The following is a 17,448-nucleotide window of genomic DNA, read 5'->3' on the forward strand; positions in this document are numbered from 1 at the left end:
CAAATCATTAAGGAAATTGGCTATTTTAGATTGTTATTTTTATTTTTTATTTTTATAGTTATCTTTTTTAATCTTGAATAACAACTCTAGTATAAGGATACGAACTTAAAGATTTTATTTTAAACAAAAATTTCATAATCCAAAAACCATTTTAAATAGGTTTAAAGAGTTTTCATTTTTTAGTTTTTATATAATGTTACATCTTTAAAAGTTTACGACTATTTTTATACAAATAATTTTTTTAGATTTTAACTAACAATTAGTTTTGCTAAATATACTTAATATCTCAATATTAAATTTTTTGCTAAATACACTTAATATCTCAATATTGAAAACCTTTATCCAAACATAATAATAATAATAATAATAATAATAATAATAATAATATAAAGGAATTATGAGTTGTATATATATTTGGTTAGTGGTGATTGGCAAGTGAACATTTAATGATTAAAAGTATATCATGGATGCAACACGGCTTTTATTATAATGGACATATAGGATCAAGAGGCAAAATAAATAACGTTCGTTGAAATAAGCGGCAGAAAACAACTTGATAACTAATGGATACATACCTAAAATTCGTTAAATTTTTAATAATTATTATAGGTAGTATGCAATTTTAATTTTAATAATTAATATATAAGCTTTTTTTTAAAAGGAACCACAAAATAAGAATCAGCTTTGAAACCAATTGGTTTTCTGGTTAGAGCGAAATATGACTTTCGTTCAAGCTAGGCCTGACAATCGGGTTAAGTTCGGATTGACGGGTTAGGAAACGTAAACTCAACCCGACACATATTATTTATGGGTTAGTGGGTTGATGGATCACAGATTGATGGGATGGAAACCTCAACCCAAACCAACCCAGCTCATATAACCCATTTAAGTATATGAGTTTGCGGGTTCACAAGTAGTTGGTCAAACCCAACATATATAACTCATTTAATAATGAGTAACACATTGTAAAATGAGGTTTTTTCAGTATAAACTCATAAAATGATTAAAGTAATTAACATAAAAAAGGCTTTCAACATAAATTAATAATCATTAATATCCAAATAAAATTGAAAAATGAAAACATTTATATACAATGGATATGTTCTTCGTTCGTGACTCGTGAATATCTAAAAATGACGACATATGTTTTTTTTATTAGGGCACCGCAAACGCAGGCTAGCCACATACGAATACGATAAGAATACAATGATACGAATACGGAAGGAAATCAAATTTCAATAATAGTTAAATATATCTAGTTTTTTAAAGGTTATATATATATATATATATATATATATATATATATATATATATATATATATATATATATGCTTAGGTTATTTTGTTTTTACTAATTATTGTGTGTCGGAATGCACAAATCTGACCATCGGATGAAATATAATCAAATGTCATGATCTAAGGGTCTATGATATTACAATAGGGTAACATGTACCATATAATCACACAAATTTCAGCATAATGATATTTTAGTCAATTAACCTATATTAAAAAGGGAATTTTTAGATTTTTAGGGATAATTAATTCATTATTTTTAAAAATCTTAATATTTTAAATTATTTTAAATTTAAAAAAATGCCAACCAAAAACTAGTAAATATATTTTCGATTTCATTCTTGCATAATATATTTCCAATGCAGATATTTTTGATAATTAACCTAATTTAATAATTCTAGATATTATTCATATACATCTAAGTTGGGTCTATGATTTTATTCTTAATACACATCCGAAATAAAATACAAATTAATACATATTCTTACATACTAATATCCTTATACATTTTAATATAGTTATACATATTCTAACATATTCTAATAGAATATCCACTTGATCTTCGCATATATACCTGTTGTTGAACGCGATTCCAAATATTTATCTTGTATGATCAATATTGAATTACTTCTCCATGCAATTCTGAAAGAATAAGATACATTTATACTTGTTAACAAACATTCTCAAAGACATTCTAACAGAATGCATTTATATAAATAAATTCTGATATAATACATTACATAATGCACTTAAAAAACATTCTTTTGTGAATTCTTTTAGGAATAATAGGCATCAAATTAATGAGTGTTACTAACCTCATTCTAAAAGAATAATGTGTTTTCTCATTATGAAAGAACTTGCAGGTTTGAATACACCAAAATAACATAACTACACATATTAACTTCACTTCTAAAAGAATATTTCATTTTTTGTTTGTCGCTTAAACTTCAATTCCTTAAACGTTCTAACATAATATTAATTTGATATCCAACAGTGAGATCATTTTGGCATTTATCAAATGTGTACATTGTGCTTGAAAACTTGTTCATTTCAGGAAACAAGTCCTTAAAGACATTTCCTGCATCATCATGTATCATATTTTAATGCATAATAATATACAAGTTAAACAATTTTCCACCCTTAAGTAAAAGTTGTAATCAGTTTGTAAAATTTGCCTCCCATTCGAGAAATTTTGGGCTCCCCTGTTGAATTCTTTTACATTGAGGCTTCCTTTGTACAAGAGCATGCCGAATTGTGTCCAAATCAAACAAAATTTACAAAATTTGCACAAATCTAACAATCATTTAACCCTAATAGTGGAGAAAAACAAAAATTCAACAACATGATCATCAAAATATTATATACATAAAACCAACAAAGAGAATTCTTACCGGAGGCTCAGGTGATGTAGGAGGAGACTGATCAGCTGGAATGTCGGATTCTTTAAGCAGCTTAACCCATGAAAGAATCGTTGTTTCATCAGGTTTTAATTCTATCTGAAATCGCTTCCTGTCATTCTGTACATCGAAAGAAGATTCGTTCACCAGCAACCGACCACCACCAGCGGCGACGACACCACCACTCTTGCTGTTACTCTCCATTTCAAAAACTTTTGAGAGTAAGAAACAAATGCCCTTCCTTCCACGTATTTTATTATTTGCAGGTCTGATTTGTTTCGTGGAGTGGTAATGGACGATGGTGGATGTTGTCGGTGATTGTGATGAACACGGTGAAGGGTCCAGCAAAGGGGATCGACGGTATATACGGTATTGCGACTGAAGAATAACAGATTTTGGTGAAAAAGACGTGAGATAAAAGAGAGAGATTAGGTCAAACCTAATTATTTTGTTTCCTTAATCGAAGGGATTTAATTAAATGATCACATTAATTGAATGTGTCAAAAACCTAGAAATACCCTTTTGATTTAATTAATTATTTAATTATTTGCTAAATCGTGATTGGTGCATTTAGGAACACAATATTTGCTAGAAACATTTGAACATAACTCTCTCTCTCTCTCTCTCTATATATATATATATATATATATATATATATATATATATATATATGTATATATATATATATATAGGGGAAGAACAACAAGAACCTCAACAACAAAAGAAAAGGAAAAGTGATCCGAGAAGATGGACAAAAAAAAAGTTGAGTTAGCAAAGACATGGGTCGACATATCTGAAGATGGTGGCACGAGAAATTGTCAAAATCGTGATCAGTTTTGGTTACGTATCATAGAGTGATTTTGTAAGGGAATGGGTCGAAATCCGGATTATCAGACCTCCGATCAATGTAACTCCAAATGAAATCTTATGAACAAAGTCGTCACACATTGGAATGTAATTTACACAAAGTATGAAAAGAAACAGGCTAGCGGAGAAAGTGAAGCGAATTTGTTGAAAAAAACACACGTTATATTTCAAGATGATATGCTGAAGCCTTTTAAGTTTATTCATGTGTGAGAAGTTGTCAAAAGAAACATTAGGTGGAGGGAACTTGCAACACATGAAGAAATTGTTAATCCACCAAAAAGAAGCTAGACATCTTCATATTCGAGCTCACAACAAGTCTCATCAAATGGTCAGGTATGCGTTAATCTTAATGATGATAACGAAGACATTGAAGAAATACACCTGCCTCCTCCTCCAATGGGAAGGGACAAAACAAAAGCTCGAGCAAAAGGAAAATGGAAAGCGTCCGACTTACAGAGTATTCGTTGTTAATGCAAGATGCGAGACACCTCGACCCTGAAAATCAAGAGGTGGCTAAAGTGGTGAAGCAGTCGATTCGCGAAAAATATAAGCTAAACCACAAAATGAAGTTTCAATGTTGTGTTTTTTTTTTCTAGTTTTTTTTATTATTTTTTTTAATGTAATTTTTAATTTCATGTTATTTTTTACTTTTAGGATTTCTAAAATGTTATTTTTAATTTTAATATGGTTTTTAAAAAGGTTCTTATTTTTTTGGAAATGAAAAAAGAAAAGAAAAAAAACTCATAGGAAAAACTAGGGATGAGCAACGGGCCGAACCCGGACCGGCCCGACCCGAAGACCGAAAACCCAAAGACTGACAATCGTGAATTACCTTACCCAAAAACTGGACCGTTTTTGGGTGTAGCGGGTCCGGGTTCGGTCCGGTTTCGGGTACTAAACCGGGTTTCGGATTTTGGATCGAATTAGACTATAGTAGTGTTGTTTACGATTTCGGTCCAATCTTGTACCAACCTAGGTTTCGTATGTTTGTTGTTTACGGTTTCAAGTTTTGTTTGTCATGTCACTCTCTAATATAGTATTTCAAATTATAATATTATTACATAACATCCATCATTCATATCTTTATTGTTTTCACAGTTCAACTAAAAAAATATATAAAAGATGATGAATACAATGGTACGTTGCGAGACACTAATTAGAATACATGCAAATGAGGTGTATGCAAACAAATAAAAACGTTAGTAAAAAGCTATTTTATAAAAAAAAAAAACTACACTATTTATATATAAAAAATATGCACTTAACATCACTATTTTTATATAAAAAAAACTGTACTATTTTTATAAAAAAAATTACACTTAACAACATCTCTAATATTATTAAAAGAGAACCCTTAATAATCAATGAAGCAATCAGGGCCTTTAATTGTATTTCAATCCTTTATTTTTCACCATTAGATCAAATTGCTGACATTATCTTCCTCAAATAGAATTCAAATACAATTACATTTAATTATAGAATCTTTAATAATTATAGAATATTTAAATTCAGCAATTATGTTATCAATTAAAGCATATAATTCTATTTGTATACTAGATATCAGTTTCTCTAATTAATATTGTTCATAATTTAACTTCCTTATTTATAATTTTTGGTTTCAAAATTCAAATCCTTTTAGCTTTTTTTTTTCTTTTTGAAAAACTCATTAAATAAGCATATCAATAATTTGGTTATTAACATATAAAATCTAATCTAATCTAATTAAATCTATGTGAGAGTTAAAATTAAAATCAATATTATTTATAATTTATCTAGCAGTACATCCCATATAAAATGAATCAGTTTCAGATATTGGTTTGAATTTTAAAACTCATTAAATAAGCAAGTCAATTAATTTAAAATTTTGAATCAATATAACTGATATCTTAATTTTTTTTCCAAATGAATAGCCGAAAATCTCAAAGATAATATCTTTGGATCCCAATTTTTTTTGGAGATAATGCTTGTTTTTATTCAAAAACATCCTATATACAATTACATTGAAGTTGTTATTCTTAGGATTTTGGATTGAGCCCTACGATTTACAGTGTTCTTCTTCAGCAATCTTCTTCTCCAATTCTTTTTTTCAAGTTCTTTCTTTAATTTGTTCTCCTTCTTCTTCTCCAATTTCTTGCATTTACTCTGTTCTTATTACCTGTTATTATTGTATTCATGTTGAGAGGTCATGAAAAAAATTAATCAGTCTACTTTAAGCATATTTGTTTCATTCATTTACAAAAGCAAAAGTATATCCTTTATATCAATTTTTTTAATGTGTTAGACCTATGTTTGTTTGTGAGTCTGTGTATAATCAACGTTATATCCTCTATTTGCAACATTCCTGAAACTTATGTAATCAAATGTAATCATGAATCAAATACAATGATATATATCAATGAATGGAACTGGTATATTTCTATACACCACATAAAAAATACTCCTCTATATTGAATACTATTTGCATGATGAATGAGGGTAGAACAATATCTATGTATACGTTCTCTTTACCTGAAATATCCCTACCCCTGCCACTGCTGCCCCTTCTACTGCTTGATATGTTTTCCGATGAGCATCAGAAAAAACTCTTTATACTAACTTTATTGTCAGGTTTGCATTATGAGGTTTTTTAAAAATTATATAACATCATTAATATTTGAGTAAATTACTAAAATCGTCTCTATGGTTTTGTCAAAATTGCACGTTTGGTCCCTAACTTTTATTTTTGCACTCGGATCGTCCCTGTGGTTTGATTTTGTTGCGTTTTTCGTCCCTTACATACATAAAGGTAGGGACCAAACGTGAAATTTTAACCAAAACATAGGGACGAAAAATGCAACAAAATCAAACCATAGGGATGATCCGAGTGCAAAAAAAAAGTTAGGGACGATACATGTAATTTTGGCCAAACCATAGGGACGATTTCAGTAATTTACTCTTAATATTTGGATGATAAGAATTTTATTTTATTTTATATTTATAATTTGATTTTGATTACATACAAAAGACTTTCTACATTATATGTTTTAGACTAAATTACATTCAGCGTCCTTGAGTTATGTCAAAAGTTATAAATATCATCCTTAAAACTATATTTTCACTCTGACCCTATAATTTTGAATTGTTCCTGTTTTGCCTATTTTACCTGGTCCATATTACTTGGTTGAGTCACATGTGTTTAACAATGATTAGTATTTTCATAAACAGAAACACGATTCAAAGCAACATTACATTTATATACCAACTTGATGCTTCAAAAAGTCAATTTACCATGAGAGTAAGAATAATATGTCTCACAAAACATCTTGCTTATGGATATTCAACAAAGACTTTAAAAATTGATATGATTCTCATTGATGAACAGGTAATAATAATTTTTTTATTTATGAATTTTTCTTACAAGTTCATTCTAACCACATATAACAATATATAAACTGGTTTTTTGTGCATTTAGGGAAGGAAGGTCGAGGCAAATGTTACTAATAGATGGGTTGAAAGATTTAAAAGTTTGCTACATGAGGATGACCATTACTACATCTAAAATCCACAACTTGGTCTTAATCAAAACAAAATAGTTTTTTTTATAATGAAAACAAAATCAATATTTATATCACAACCAAAGTTACACCATTCAATGAGTAGACTGGATCACTTTATGGATTCTCTTTTGCAAACTTTAGCACCATTTTGGATGGTGCCTTTGTTGAGAACACACATGTTGGTTAGTTTATATGTTACAATATAACGATTTATGCAACAATATTATGTTATTTACCATCACTCACCATACCGAAACTTTTATATTAATCTTCCATTTTTTTATCTTATATAATATATGTTATTGGAGATGTTGTGAGATGTTTCCCAATGGAACCCTTGTGAACAAGAAAAATAAATTATCAAAGAGAGTAAATTTGAGCTTGGAAGATCTAGAGTATGTTTACTTTTCAAAATTTTGTGTCAAATTTTACTTTATAATGTCATTTTATATTGTATATTTATTTATTTTTTGATTTTTATAGAAGCAAACAAATAAATGTAACACTCTGGGATGGGTATGCACAACAGTTTGCTAACTATTTGGAAAATAACAAACAACCTCCTATGTTAGTTGTTATTCAATACGGAAAAATATCTTATTATAGAGGTTTGTTCATTACTCTGATTCACAAATTAAACCTTAAAAAAATTTCAAAATATGATTATTCCTTTTACTATAAATGAATATACATTTATACTAACTTCATTATGCATCGTGTTAGAACGGTTCTCCGTCACAAATTGCTTCACCACGACTAGGATCTTTATCAATGATCCTATTTTAAAGCAACAAAAATAACATCTTCTTTATTGTTAAGATTTCTTGCCAAAGCCAATCCAGAAAGCACATATGCTAATTGTAGCAACGCTTTGTCCTCCATCCTCTAGTCTGCAAATAACGATTTCCTTCATAAGTTTGATTTTCATGTTATTGCTGATCTCCAACAAGTAGATGAGGTGTATATACTTAACTTCCATTTATGAAATATACATTATGTTAAATAGTTTTTGGATTATTCTTACCCTCATATTTCATTTTACTTTTTTTATTATCCTCCACAATTGACAGTGTGGAGGATGTTTCCCACATCCGCGGCCACCAGAGAAACCGGAACCATGGCCTCGGCCACCTCGAGAGCCAGAACCAGAACCACAGCCTCGAGAAGGCTGATGTTGAGCATAAAAGGCGGCAACAGGTGGGGCAGATCCATGAAGATAAACCAAGAAAAGCTCGTGCCCTTCATCCTGAGAGACAAGACCAACAAAGGATGGCGGTGGTTGGACAACCCGTTGTGCAGTAGAAAACGTCTCGAAAGCGGGACCAAGACCGCATAAAAACCAGTGAGTTTTGTCCATAGAATCGACCGGATGTCCAGTAGCTGTCAATTGATCACAAAGAGATTTAAATTTTTTGGCAAAAACAAAGACATATGAGGTACCTTTCTTTAATTGGCGCAAAGAATCACACAAGTTTTCTGTACGTTCAGATGAGTGATGGTTGTAATGGATCTTGATTAAAGAAGAAGAAGAAGAAGAAGAAGAAGAAGAAGAGAGACGTGGGGAGGGTTGTGAAAAAGAGGGATCTGTTATGTTAGGCTGATACCATATGAGAAATATATTGCCGATTCTTATTATTAATTTGTACAAAGTATTACATATATATATATATATATATATATATATATATATATATATATATATATATATATATATATATATATATATATACACACACAAATAAAGGATTTACAAAGGAAACAAATTAACTTAAATAGATAAAAGATAATCTATCTTTTATCGTTAACAAAACTTATATCAATATTTATCATAAAAGAATATTAATTGTTGTCAGTACGATTACGCATGTGTGTACTCTATAGTTCTTTCATGACACAATAATATGGTTGAAAGAGGTGTTAGTGACCATTAAAGATGAAAATATAATATATAATTGGAGAATATTATATAAAGTGTAAAATGTAGATTTGTGATATTTATTTCTATGAAAAATATGTTGTTTGATTTCTAGGTTACATATCTGTTTGTTTTTTTTTGTTTTTTTTTGTTTTTTTTTTTTTTTTGTAATTTGATTTTGACAAGTTAGCTCTAAATTTCATAATTGAAGCATGTATGAAAGATACGTGCCAACAATTTTGAATTTATAATGCACTCTAGAAACCAACCGTAGCCTCACAGACCGCTCCCTCATATCTCAGTAGGTCTTAGCATTTTCCCAAATTCAACTACAAGAAGTCATGAATGTATTTCTTGAATCAATCCACTAAACTGAATTTTATTTGTTAGTTGAATGTGGTGATCAGAATGCAAGATTTGTGAAAGTTCATTATAATTTATTAATGTTAACCTTTGGCAAATTATGAAACTAATATTATTTTTTGTTCATAGCATGCTATTTTTTGTAATAATTTCTTTAAGCGAAAGATATGCATACGTGATTAGGCGTTGACTGAAAAATCATATTTTAATTCTTAGGTTGGACGGAGTGGGAGCGGGAAAGGAGGTGAGGGAAGCTTCCCTCACTCTTGAATACCACTCCTTGGGTGAGGGAAACATCCCGTGGGAAAGAGGTGGGGGGAGGGAGTGCTGCACTCTCTCTCTCTCTTCATGCTATTAGACATGGTTTTTTTTTGTTTTTTTTTTTTGTTTTTTTTTTTTTTTAATCATTTTTAATATTTATAAAATTATATACCTATCAAAAAAATATAAAAAATATATTAAAATTCATGGTTTTTAATTCCCTACAAAAATGAGTATAATATATGTATGAAATATATTTTAAAAAAAATATAAAAAAATAGCGAGGGAAGCTTCCCACCCATTCCTTGGGTTTTAGGTGAGGGAAAGAAAAGTGAGGGAAAGAGTGGTGTGGCCCACAAAAAGTGAGGGAAACATCCCGCCCACACCCTCCGGTCTTATAAGGAAAAAATACTTTAGAAATTGACCAAATTACATGTCTGAATTTGATGTTTATGGTTATGACAATGCACTTTAATTGTAATGTTTATCGAATTTGTTTGCAGGTTGCTGGTACATATAACAACTTATTGTTGCTTTTGGTTTTACATGACCAATATGAAAAGAGCCATGCGAGCCTCCATGGGGATTGGTACACCGAACATAGTCAATTTATAAAGCTACTACACAACATATTTTAATCAAGGAGTCACATCATGTCGTGATAAAACAAAGGATCATGTGGATCATTTATGTTAAAAATTACTGTATTAAAAAACCAAATTGTTCTAATATAAATATTTAATATTTTTATTTAACAAGTTTGGTTCAAAACTCTAAAAATGAATCTAACTAACATTTTTTTATTAAAATTTCACCTAAGACAATGCCACCTATTAATGTGATATGTATTTAATTTATGTTCCCCGCGTTTAACGCGAGTCATAATCTAGTTATTTTTATTACAAAATACTGCATTATTTTAAAAAAAAACTGCACTATTTTTATTAAAAAAAATGTAGTAGGAAATAACTTTTGGTTTTTCGAGAAAAAAAAATCGACACCATAATACGATCAAGAGAAGAAGCCGAAACAAAAAAAAAATGACATTATAATGTGATCCACAGGAGAGGCCGAATTAATTCAATCGGACAACATTTTTTTTATTTTGGTAATTCTCGCTTACTGTTTGTCGATCAAAAAAAGAAAATAATTTTTGGTTTTCCGGTCCGGTCCGGTTCGGGTTAAATCCTTTAATTCGGGTACGGTCCGGTCCAAACCCGAAACCCGATTATTGATAAAAACCAAACCCGAAACCGGCCCATTAATATGATAATCCGGTTCGGTCCCGTTTTTTTTTCCGGTCCGGCCCGGTCCCACGGATCATATGCTCATACCTAGGAAAAACCACACCCTAATCCATAAGTGAAAATTGTAAACACTGTAAAAATTGACGTGACGTCTACGTGACACCTTTTCACTATTAGTAAAAAACACACCACACCTCTTAGCCTAATAGTCATTATCTTTCTGCCGAAGTTCGTCGAATTTGTGCCTATCGACTTTTAGATTAGTATTTGCAAGTATGTTCCAAAATTTTGTTGGAGGCACTTTTCTTATAAGTGGAGATGCTAATAAAATTTAGTAACAATAATGGAGTATAATCTTCTCTAATAAATGAAGGTTTTTTTTTGCCACTTGTCACTCTTACATTAATTTGGATACATGTCATTTTTTGGTATTTTTGAATAAATTTTTTTTCCATTTGTCATTTTCTCATTTTTTATCTTTTCTTAATTAACAATCAAATTTACACACCAATTACTAATTGCCTTAATTAAAAATAGTCAATAAATTACAATATTAGTACTTATATATTGTATTTAATATGTTTCCTTTTAAATTCAAATTTTAAATTTCAAATCTAAAATTTTAAATTTAAATAAATTTTTGTTTAAACATTTATATATATTTTTTATTTTACCAAACCCATGTAACATACGGGTTTCACAACTAGTACATTACTAAACTAATAACTTGGTACTAGAAGTTTGACACTTTTATCAAACATCTGCCTAAATTCTTAGGAAAAAAGTAGAAAACAAATGTCATTGTCAAAAAGCGCAATACCGAAATTGCTTAAGTTAAGTGACATTTTAGAAAATATGCATTTTACGAGGTAGGTTTTGAAACATTTGAAAACTTCAGGGGGTTTGAATAAAAATAAGAATACCCCAATTTTAAACAGGATCATTCCCATTTCCCACCATCTATTCATTGAAAACCCTAATTCAAAAACCCAGTCGACTAACCTGAGGAAAAGTGTAAGATTTCATCATTGTATATGCGTAATTTCATTAAATGGACGTTGATATAGGTAGGTGGATTCTCGAGTTCCTCATACGACAACACTCACTCGACGATCGCTTATTAAACGTTCTAATTCGCGTTCTTCCTTTGCCAAACAACGACCCAAGCATTACAAAGAGTCTGCTCTTGCGAAAACTGGAGTCTGATATCAAAAAAGGTACAATCTCCGAACGTACTCTCGAATTCTTAGAACAAATTGAAGAATTGGATCATAGAGAAGGAAATACTAAGGTTTCTGAAGCCATGAAAGCAGCGTATTGCGCTGTTGCGGTGCATTGTACAGTAAAGTTGATTGAAGAGAGTGGGGATGATGATACATACAAGTATTTTTGTGCTGTGAGTAGGATATGGAGGGGTAGGATTGAAAAAATGGAGAAATTTGATGTGGCAAACGGAGTGAGCTTGGTTTCTGATGATTTGTTGGGTTGGATGAATGATCTTGAGGCTGGCGTTTGGGTTCCAAATTATTTTGAAAAAGTCTTGGTGAAGTATAAGGGATTGGATGCAGTGGATGCCGTTTGTTGTTATGTCAAGGAGGCTAAAGAAAAGATGGGTCCTACGTTTCTTGAATCAGTGGCTGGGACACTGGGTGATGATATGCCAAGGAAGGTTTTGGATTTGGGTAAAGAGGAAGAACATCATGATCAGATTAAAGAAGTAGCTGCAGATGGTGCTTCAAATGATGTTCAATGTGTTAATGCCAATCTCAATAGAGAGGATAAAGGTAATTTCAATCTGAAACTTGTTAATAGAAAGACATTTTGTCTTTGGTTTTGTATCAGTGTTAATGATCATAATGCATGTGAGAATGTATCAGAATGTTAGTTACTTCATTGTGACTGTATTGTATTTGTAGGTGCCCATAATAAGGTTGTTGTAGATGATCCCAGTCCCTCGTGTGATCATGGTGAAGCCCTAAATGCTAATGGAGATGATCAAAAGGAGCCTAATGTTAGCCTAATGGAACAAAATAGCACTGCCCATGTCTTTGAGGTAATGCCTTTTGGCTTTTGTGCATGTATCTTAATTTGAACTTTTAATGTTTTTGATATTTCCCAACTACAAACAGATATCTTTTTTATCATATGATAAATTGTTATAGATGCATTAAGTATAATTAATTAAAATCTCTTTGTAGTGGAGTGACTCCATTGATAATTCCAACAAAGATTCACCAAAAAAGCAACCCATTACACCTCTCAAGTACAAAAACAAGAAACTCCCACAAACAAGAAAGAAAATGAGATGGAGTATCACAGAGGAGGACACTCTGCGAACAGGAGTGCTAAAGTAAGACAAACTTATAAAATCTTTCTTTATTTCACTTTTTTTTTTTATTTGCAGTTTTATAGCTCATATAATTTGTATTCTTTTTTGAAGGTATGGTAAAGGAAATTGGAAGCTGATGTTAAATATATATCGTGACATATTTGTAGATAGAACAGAGGTAATGCATCATTATTTTTATAAGTTGCATTTGTTAACAAGGACAAAACTTACAATTTGTAGGCGAATGGTTTCAGGTTGATTTGAAGGACAAATGGAGAAATTTGACACGTTGACAAGTCAAAACAATCCATTAGATTCCTTTCCAAGTTTTGGAGATTTTGTTTAGTGAAGAAGTGTTTTATGATTGTATATTTTTGGCTATGATTGTTAGGTAAAAGTTGGTTATGATTGTATATTATTCTCATGCTTAAGGATTACATTTTTTTTAACAATTTTCATGGTTGATACAAAGTTAAGAATCAATTCTTTTAAAGTTAAAGTTTCTTGTAGCATCATGATATTACTAAGTAGTTAAATACCTCTTGTAAATGTGCAACAAATAAGGCATATGTTTTACTGCTAATTATAGGTCACCGATTAAAGATCATCACAAGAGAATGAAATAAATAATATATTTATACAAGGCAAAATTTTTATTTACCAACTAAAATAAATAATTAATAGTTAATCAATATCGAGCTAAATAAATAAATGGGTTTATTTATTATAAAGTAAATAAAAGAGCTTGTTTAATTAAAAGACTTAAATTAGTCAAGGAAACAATTAATGGATTGGACACTAAATTTGGTTACAAAGAAAAGGCTTCTTCAAAAGCCCACCAACAACTTGTTATTTAATAGGATAATGATTTGATAGGGTAAGATATTTTTTGAAATGTATATATTTAGTCTTTATTCTTTTTTCTTGTAAAATAAACCCTTATACTTTATTTTTTGTAAAAATGCAGTCCTTGTGACCGGTTATACCCAGTATACTGGTCATATAGCTCAAATTATTTTTTCTTTTTAAAGTATTGTTTTTTATAAAAAAAAGCTGCAGTTTTTTTTTATTAAAAATGTTTTTTTCTTGTTAAAAATGCAGTTTTTTAACAAATAATGCAGTTTTTTTTTTTTCAAAAAATAGTGCAGTTTTTTTATAAAATGAGCTGTTTTTTTACTGTTTTTTATAAATAAAGCTGCTAAATGCAGTTTTTTTAATAACTTGTGCAGTTTTTTCAATAAATAGTGCAGTTTTTATAAAAGAGACTGTTTTTTTATAAGTAAAAGCTGTTAAATAAAGATTTTTAATAAATAATGCAGTTTTTTTTTTATTAGTAATGTAGTTTTTTTAAATAACGTTTGTAATTTTTTATGTAGACACCTCATTTGCACGTGATTTAAGTAGAGTCCTGCAATGTATGATTTTGCAGTGATGAAATTTAAGAAGAGTCCTGCAACGTATGATTTTGCAGTGATAGAAGAGGTTTTAATATTCTTTGAAAAGTTCTAAACAAAAACGTAGGTTTTGCCGGTTTTGTGAAAACCGTTGGTACAAACTGTTTTATGGAAAATTATAGATGTTGATCAACATCTACAAACGTGTTCAACAAAAATGCATCTTTTGTCACATGATCTCCGGACATGCGTAAAAAATACAAGTATTGATGTTCAATAGAAAAGTTGAATGATTTCACGTGTTTTGATGTAAACAACAAAGATAGGAAACCCATTTTGTAACCCAGAACTTGATCGGACCGAAACTGTAAACAACACTGTCAAAGTCTAATTCGGTCCAAAACCCGAAACCCGGTTTGGTACCCGGAACCGGACCGGACCGAACCCGGACCCTATACACTCTAAATCGGTCCGGTTTTTGGGTTAGTTAATTCATGATCTTCTGTCTTCGGGTTTTCGGTCTTCGGGCCGGTCCGGTCCGGGTCCGGCCCGTTGCTCATCCCTATGTATATGTAGATGATAATCCATTGGTTTAAGAGGTAAGAAGCCTCAAGAGAAACCACAACTCGACTTGGGATCTCAGTCCTTGAAAGGTAAGTGTTTGACTTAAAATTTAGTTTCTAACAACTCAAGAGTATTACTTGTAATATGAATATGTATTAGTAAGCATATGCATTGGATTCCCGCTTATTTGGATGTGGCTTGTAGTCATATAAATTAGATTCCCACTCAATAGGAGATGAATTTTATAGTTATATAAATTGGATTCCCACTCACTGGAAAATGACTTGTATAGCCATATAAATTGGGTTCCACTCATTAGGAGATGACTTGTATAGTCATATAAATCGGATCCCCACTCATTAGGAGATGAATTGTATAGTCATATGTATTGGATTCACACTTGTTGGGAGATAACCTAAATGATTACATACATGTAAAAGTGTTAATCATGGAGATAATGAATTTGTGTATGATTAAGTAATGATTTATATTAGAAACCTAATGTTTTGAATATTGTGAACTATACATTTTTTACACTTTATTATACATGGAAGAGTAAATTACATAAATGGTCCCTATGGTTTGGAGTAATTTGCACGTTTGGTCCCTAACTTATTTTTTTTAACTCGGAAGGTCCATACTGTTTGTTTTTGTTGCGTGCTTGGTCCCTGTTTTACCTAAAAATACAATTTTGCTCTTGATTTTTTAATTTATTAAAATAAACACACCCTCAACCTCATTTCCACATCACCTTACCTTACCTTACCTACCCACGTTATTTAAATAAATTAAAAAATCAAGAGCGAAATAGTCTTTTTAAGTAAAATAGGGACCAAGTATGCAACAAAAAACAAACGGTAGGGACCTTCAGAGTTAAAAAAATAAGTTAGGGACCAAACGTGCAAATTACCCCAAACCATAGAGATCATTCATGTAATTTACTCTACATGAAAATTACCATATATGTTCATCAATTCACTTACGAGATAATAATATCTCATGAAGTATGTTTACCATGTGATTCATGTATCGTTAGGAAGTAAGATGTTATGATAAGAAACAAGATCGTCTTTTGGAAGTCTAAGAGATCTTTACTTGCTAGTTCTTTTGTATAACAACTATTTATCATGGTGTAGTGTGCATGTGTATTGTTTCTATTATGATTTAGTTAGTCAAGTGGTAATTCTTGGTTGTAAAAATAAGAAGATGTGAACAAAGTACACTATGTTTCGTTTCCAAAAGTATGATTTGAAATTTTTTGAAAATAATGAAAATCGGTTAGTACTTTGCTTGTAATTACTTTGTTTTATGACCTGAAGTTAATGACTAGGTTCTTGACATGGTCGATTTCGAATTTTGGATACCGAAAATGCCCATAATGGTCTATGTTCGTTTCATTACTCATTTACATTTTAAAGGCCTTGATTTGCAAGAATCCTATAAGGTTCTTAGTGGTGCCACTCTTAGTCAACAATACCCTCATGTAACGTTCTTTTTTTTTTTAAAGCAATTAATATAGAAAAACTATAACTTCCAACATTAAATAAAAACCATTTGTAAAATAAAGTAATCGTGATATCATCCCATTTAAACTTTCCAAGACATAATATTAGATTTACATAAAAGATATTTCAAAAACATATTGTGGAAGTCAAAATCCCACATTACATATTCAAAATGTTATAGAAACAATAATACTGAAAATCCCGAGCCCACAGCTTATGTCTGGATTGCTCCTAAGCCCACATCATATGTATGGATTGCCCTCCCGACACAACTTGTGTCTGAATTGCTCATAGGTTTGTTGGTTTTCGCATAACGCAGTATTGCCTCAACCCAACCACACTATGTCGACATATGCACCAGATAAACATATAACCAACAAAAAAATAATCATGCAGATCTGACATATCACTACAACATAACAAAGTCCTATATACCAGAATACATAACCTAGTGGGCTGACATTGGTGCCTTCGACCCACAAGTACAGTGAGGAAAACTCACCTCATAGTTTGAAAGATAGTTGAACTGATCACTGCTCTGAATACTGACTCTACTGGTCACCTATACAATAAACAGGGACCCAACCTCAATCTACTACTTAAAATACTCTATTTAACCTAAAGTCAAACTTGCTCAATGGTCAAAATCCACATTCAGAAGCCACATAACCATCCGTTACGCCGTGAACAACTAGTGGTCACATCGTGAGCTAGTAAGACACATAGTCGAGATATTCCATTCTTAAGTCACGAGCCACAAGGCCTCACGTCGCGAGA

General features: G+C 30.8%; 1 protein-coding gene across 1 annotated transcript; it reads left to right on the forward strand.

Moving 5' to 3' along the window:
• Positions 1-11,841: 11,841 nt before the first annotated feature.
• Positions 11,842-13,707, forward strand: LOC111881057 (uncharacterized). Its single transcript, XM_023877448.3, has 5 exons — positions 11,842-12,663; positions 12,796-12,932; positions 13,078-13,229; positions 13,320-13,386; positions 13,463-13,707. Exons 1-5 carry the CDS (start codon positions 11,931-11,933, stop codon positions 13,499-13,501), a joined length of 1,128 nt encoding a protein of 375 aa, XP_023733216.1. The 5' UTR covers positions 11,842-11,930; the 3' UTR covers positions 13,502-13,707.
• The last annotated feature ends 3,741 nt before the right edge of the window (positions 13,708-17,448 follow it).

Source organism: Lactuca sativa, chromosome 8 (genome assembly GCF_002870075.4).
Source record: "Lactuca sativa cultivar Salinas chromosome 8, Lsat_Salinas_v11, whole genome shotgun sequence".
Taxonomy (NCBI): Eukaryota; Viridiplantae; Streptophyta; class Magnoliopsida; order Asterales; family Asteraceae; genus Lactuca; species Lactuca sativa.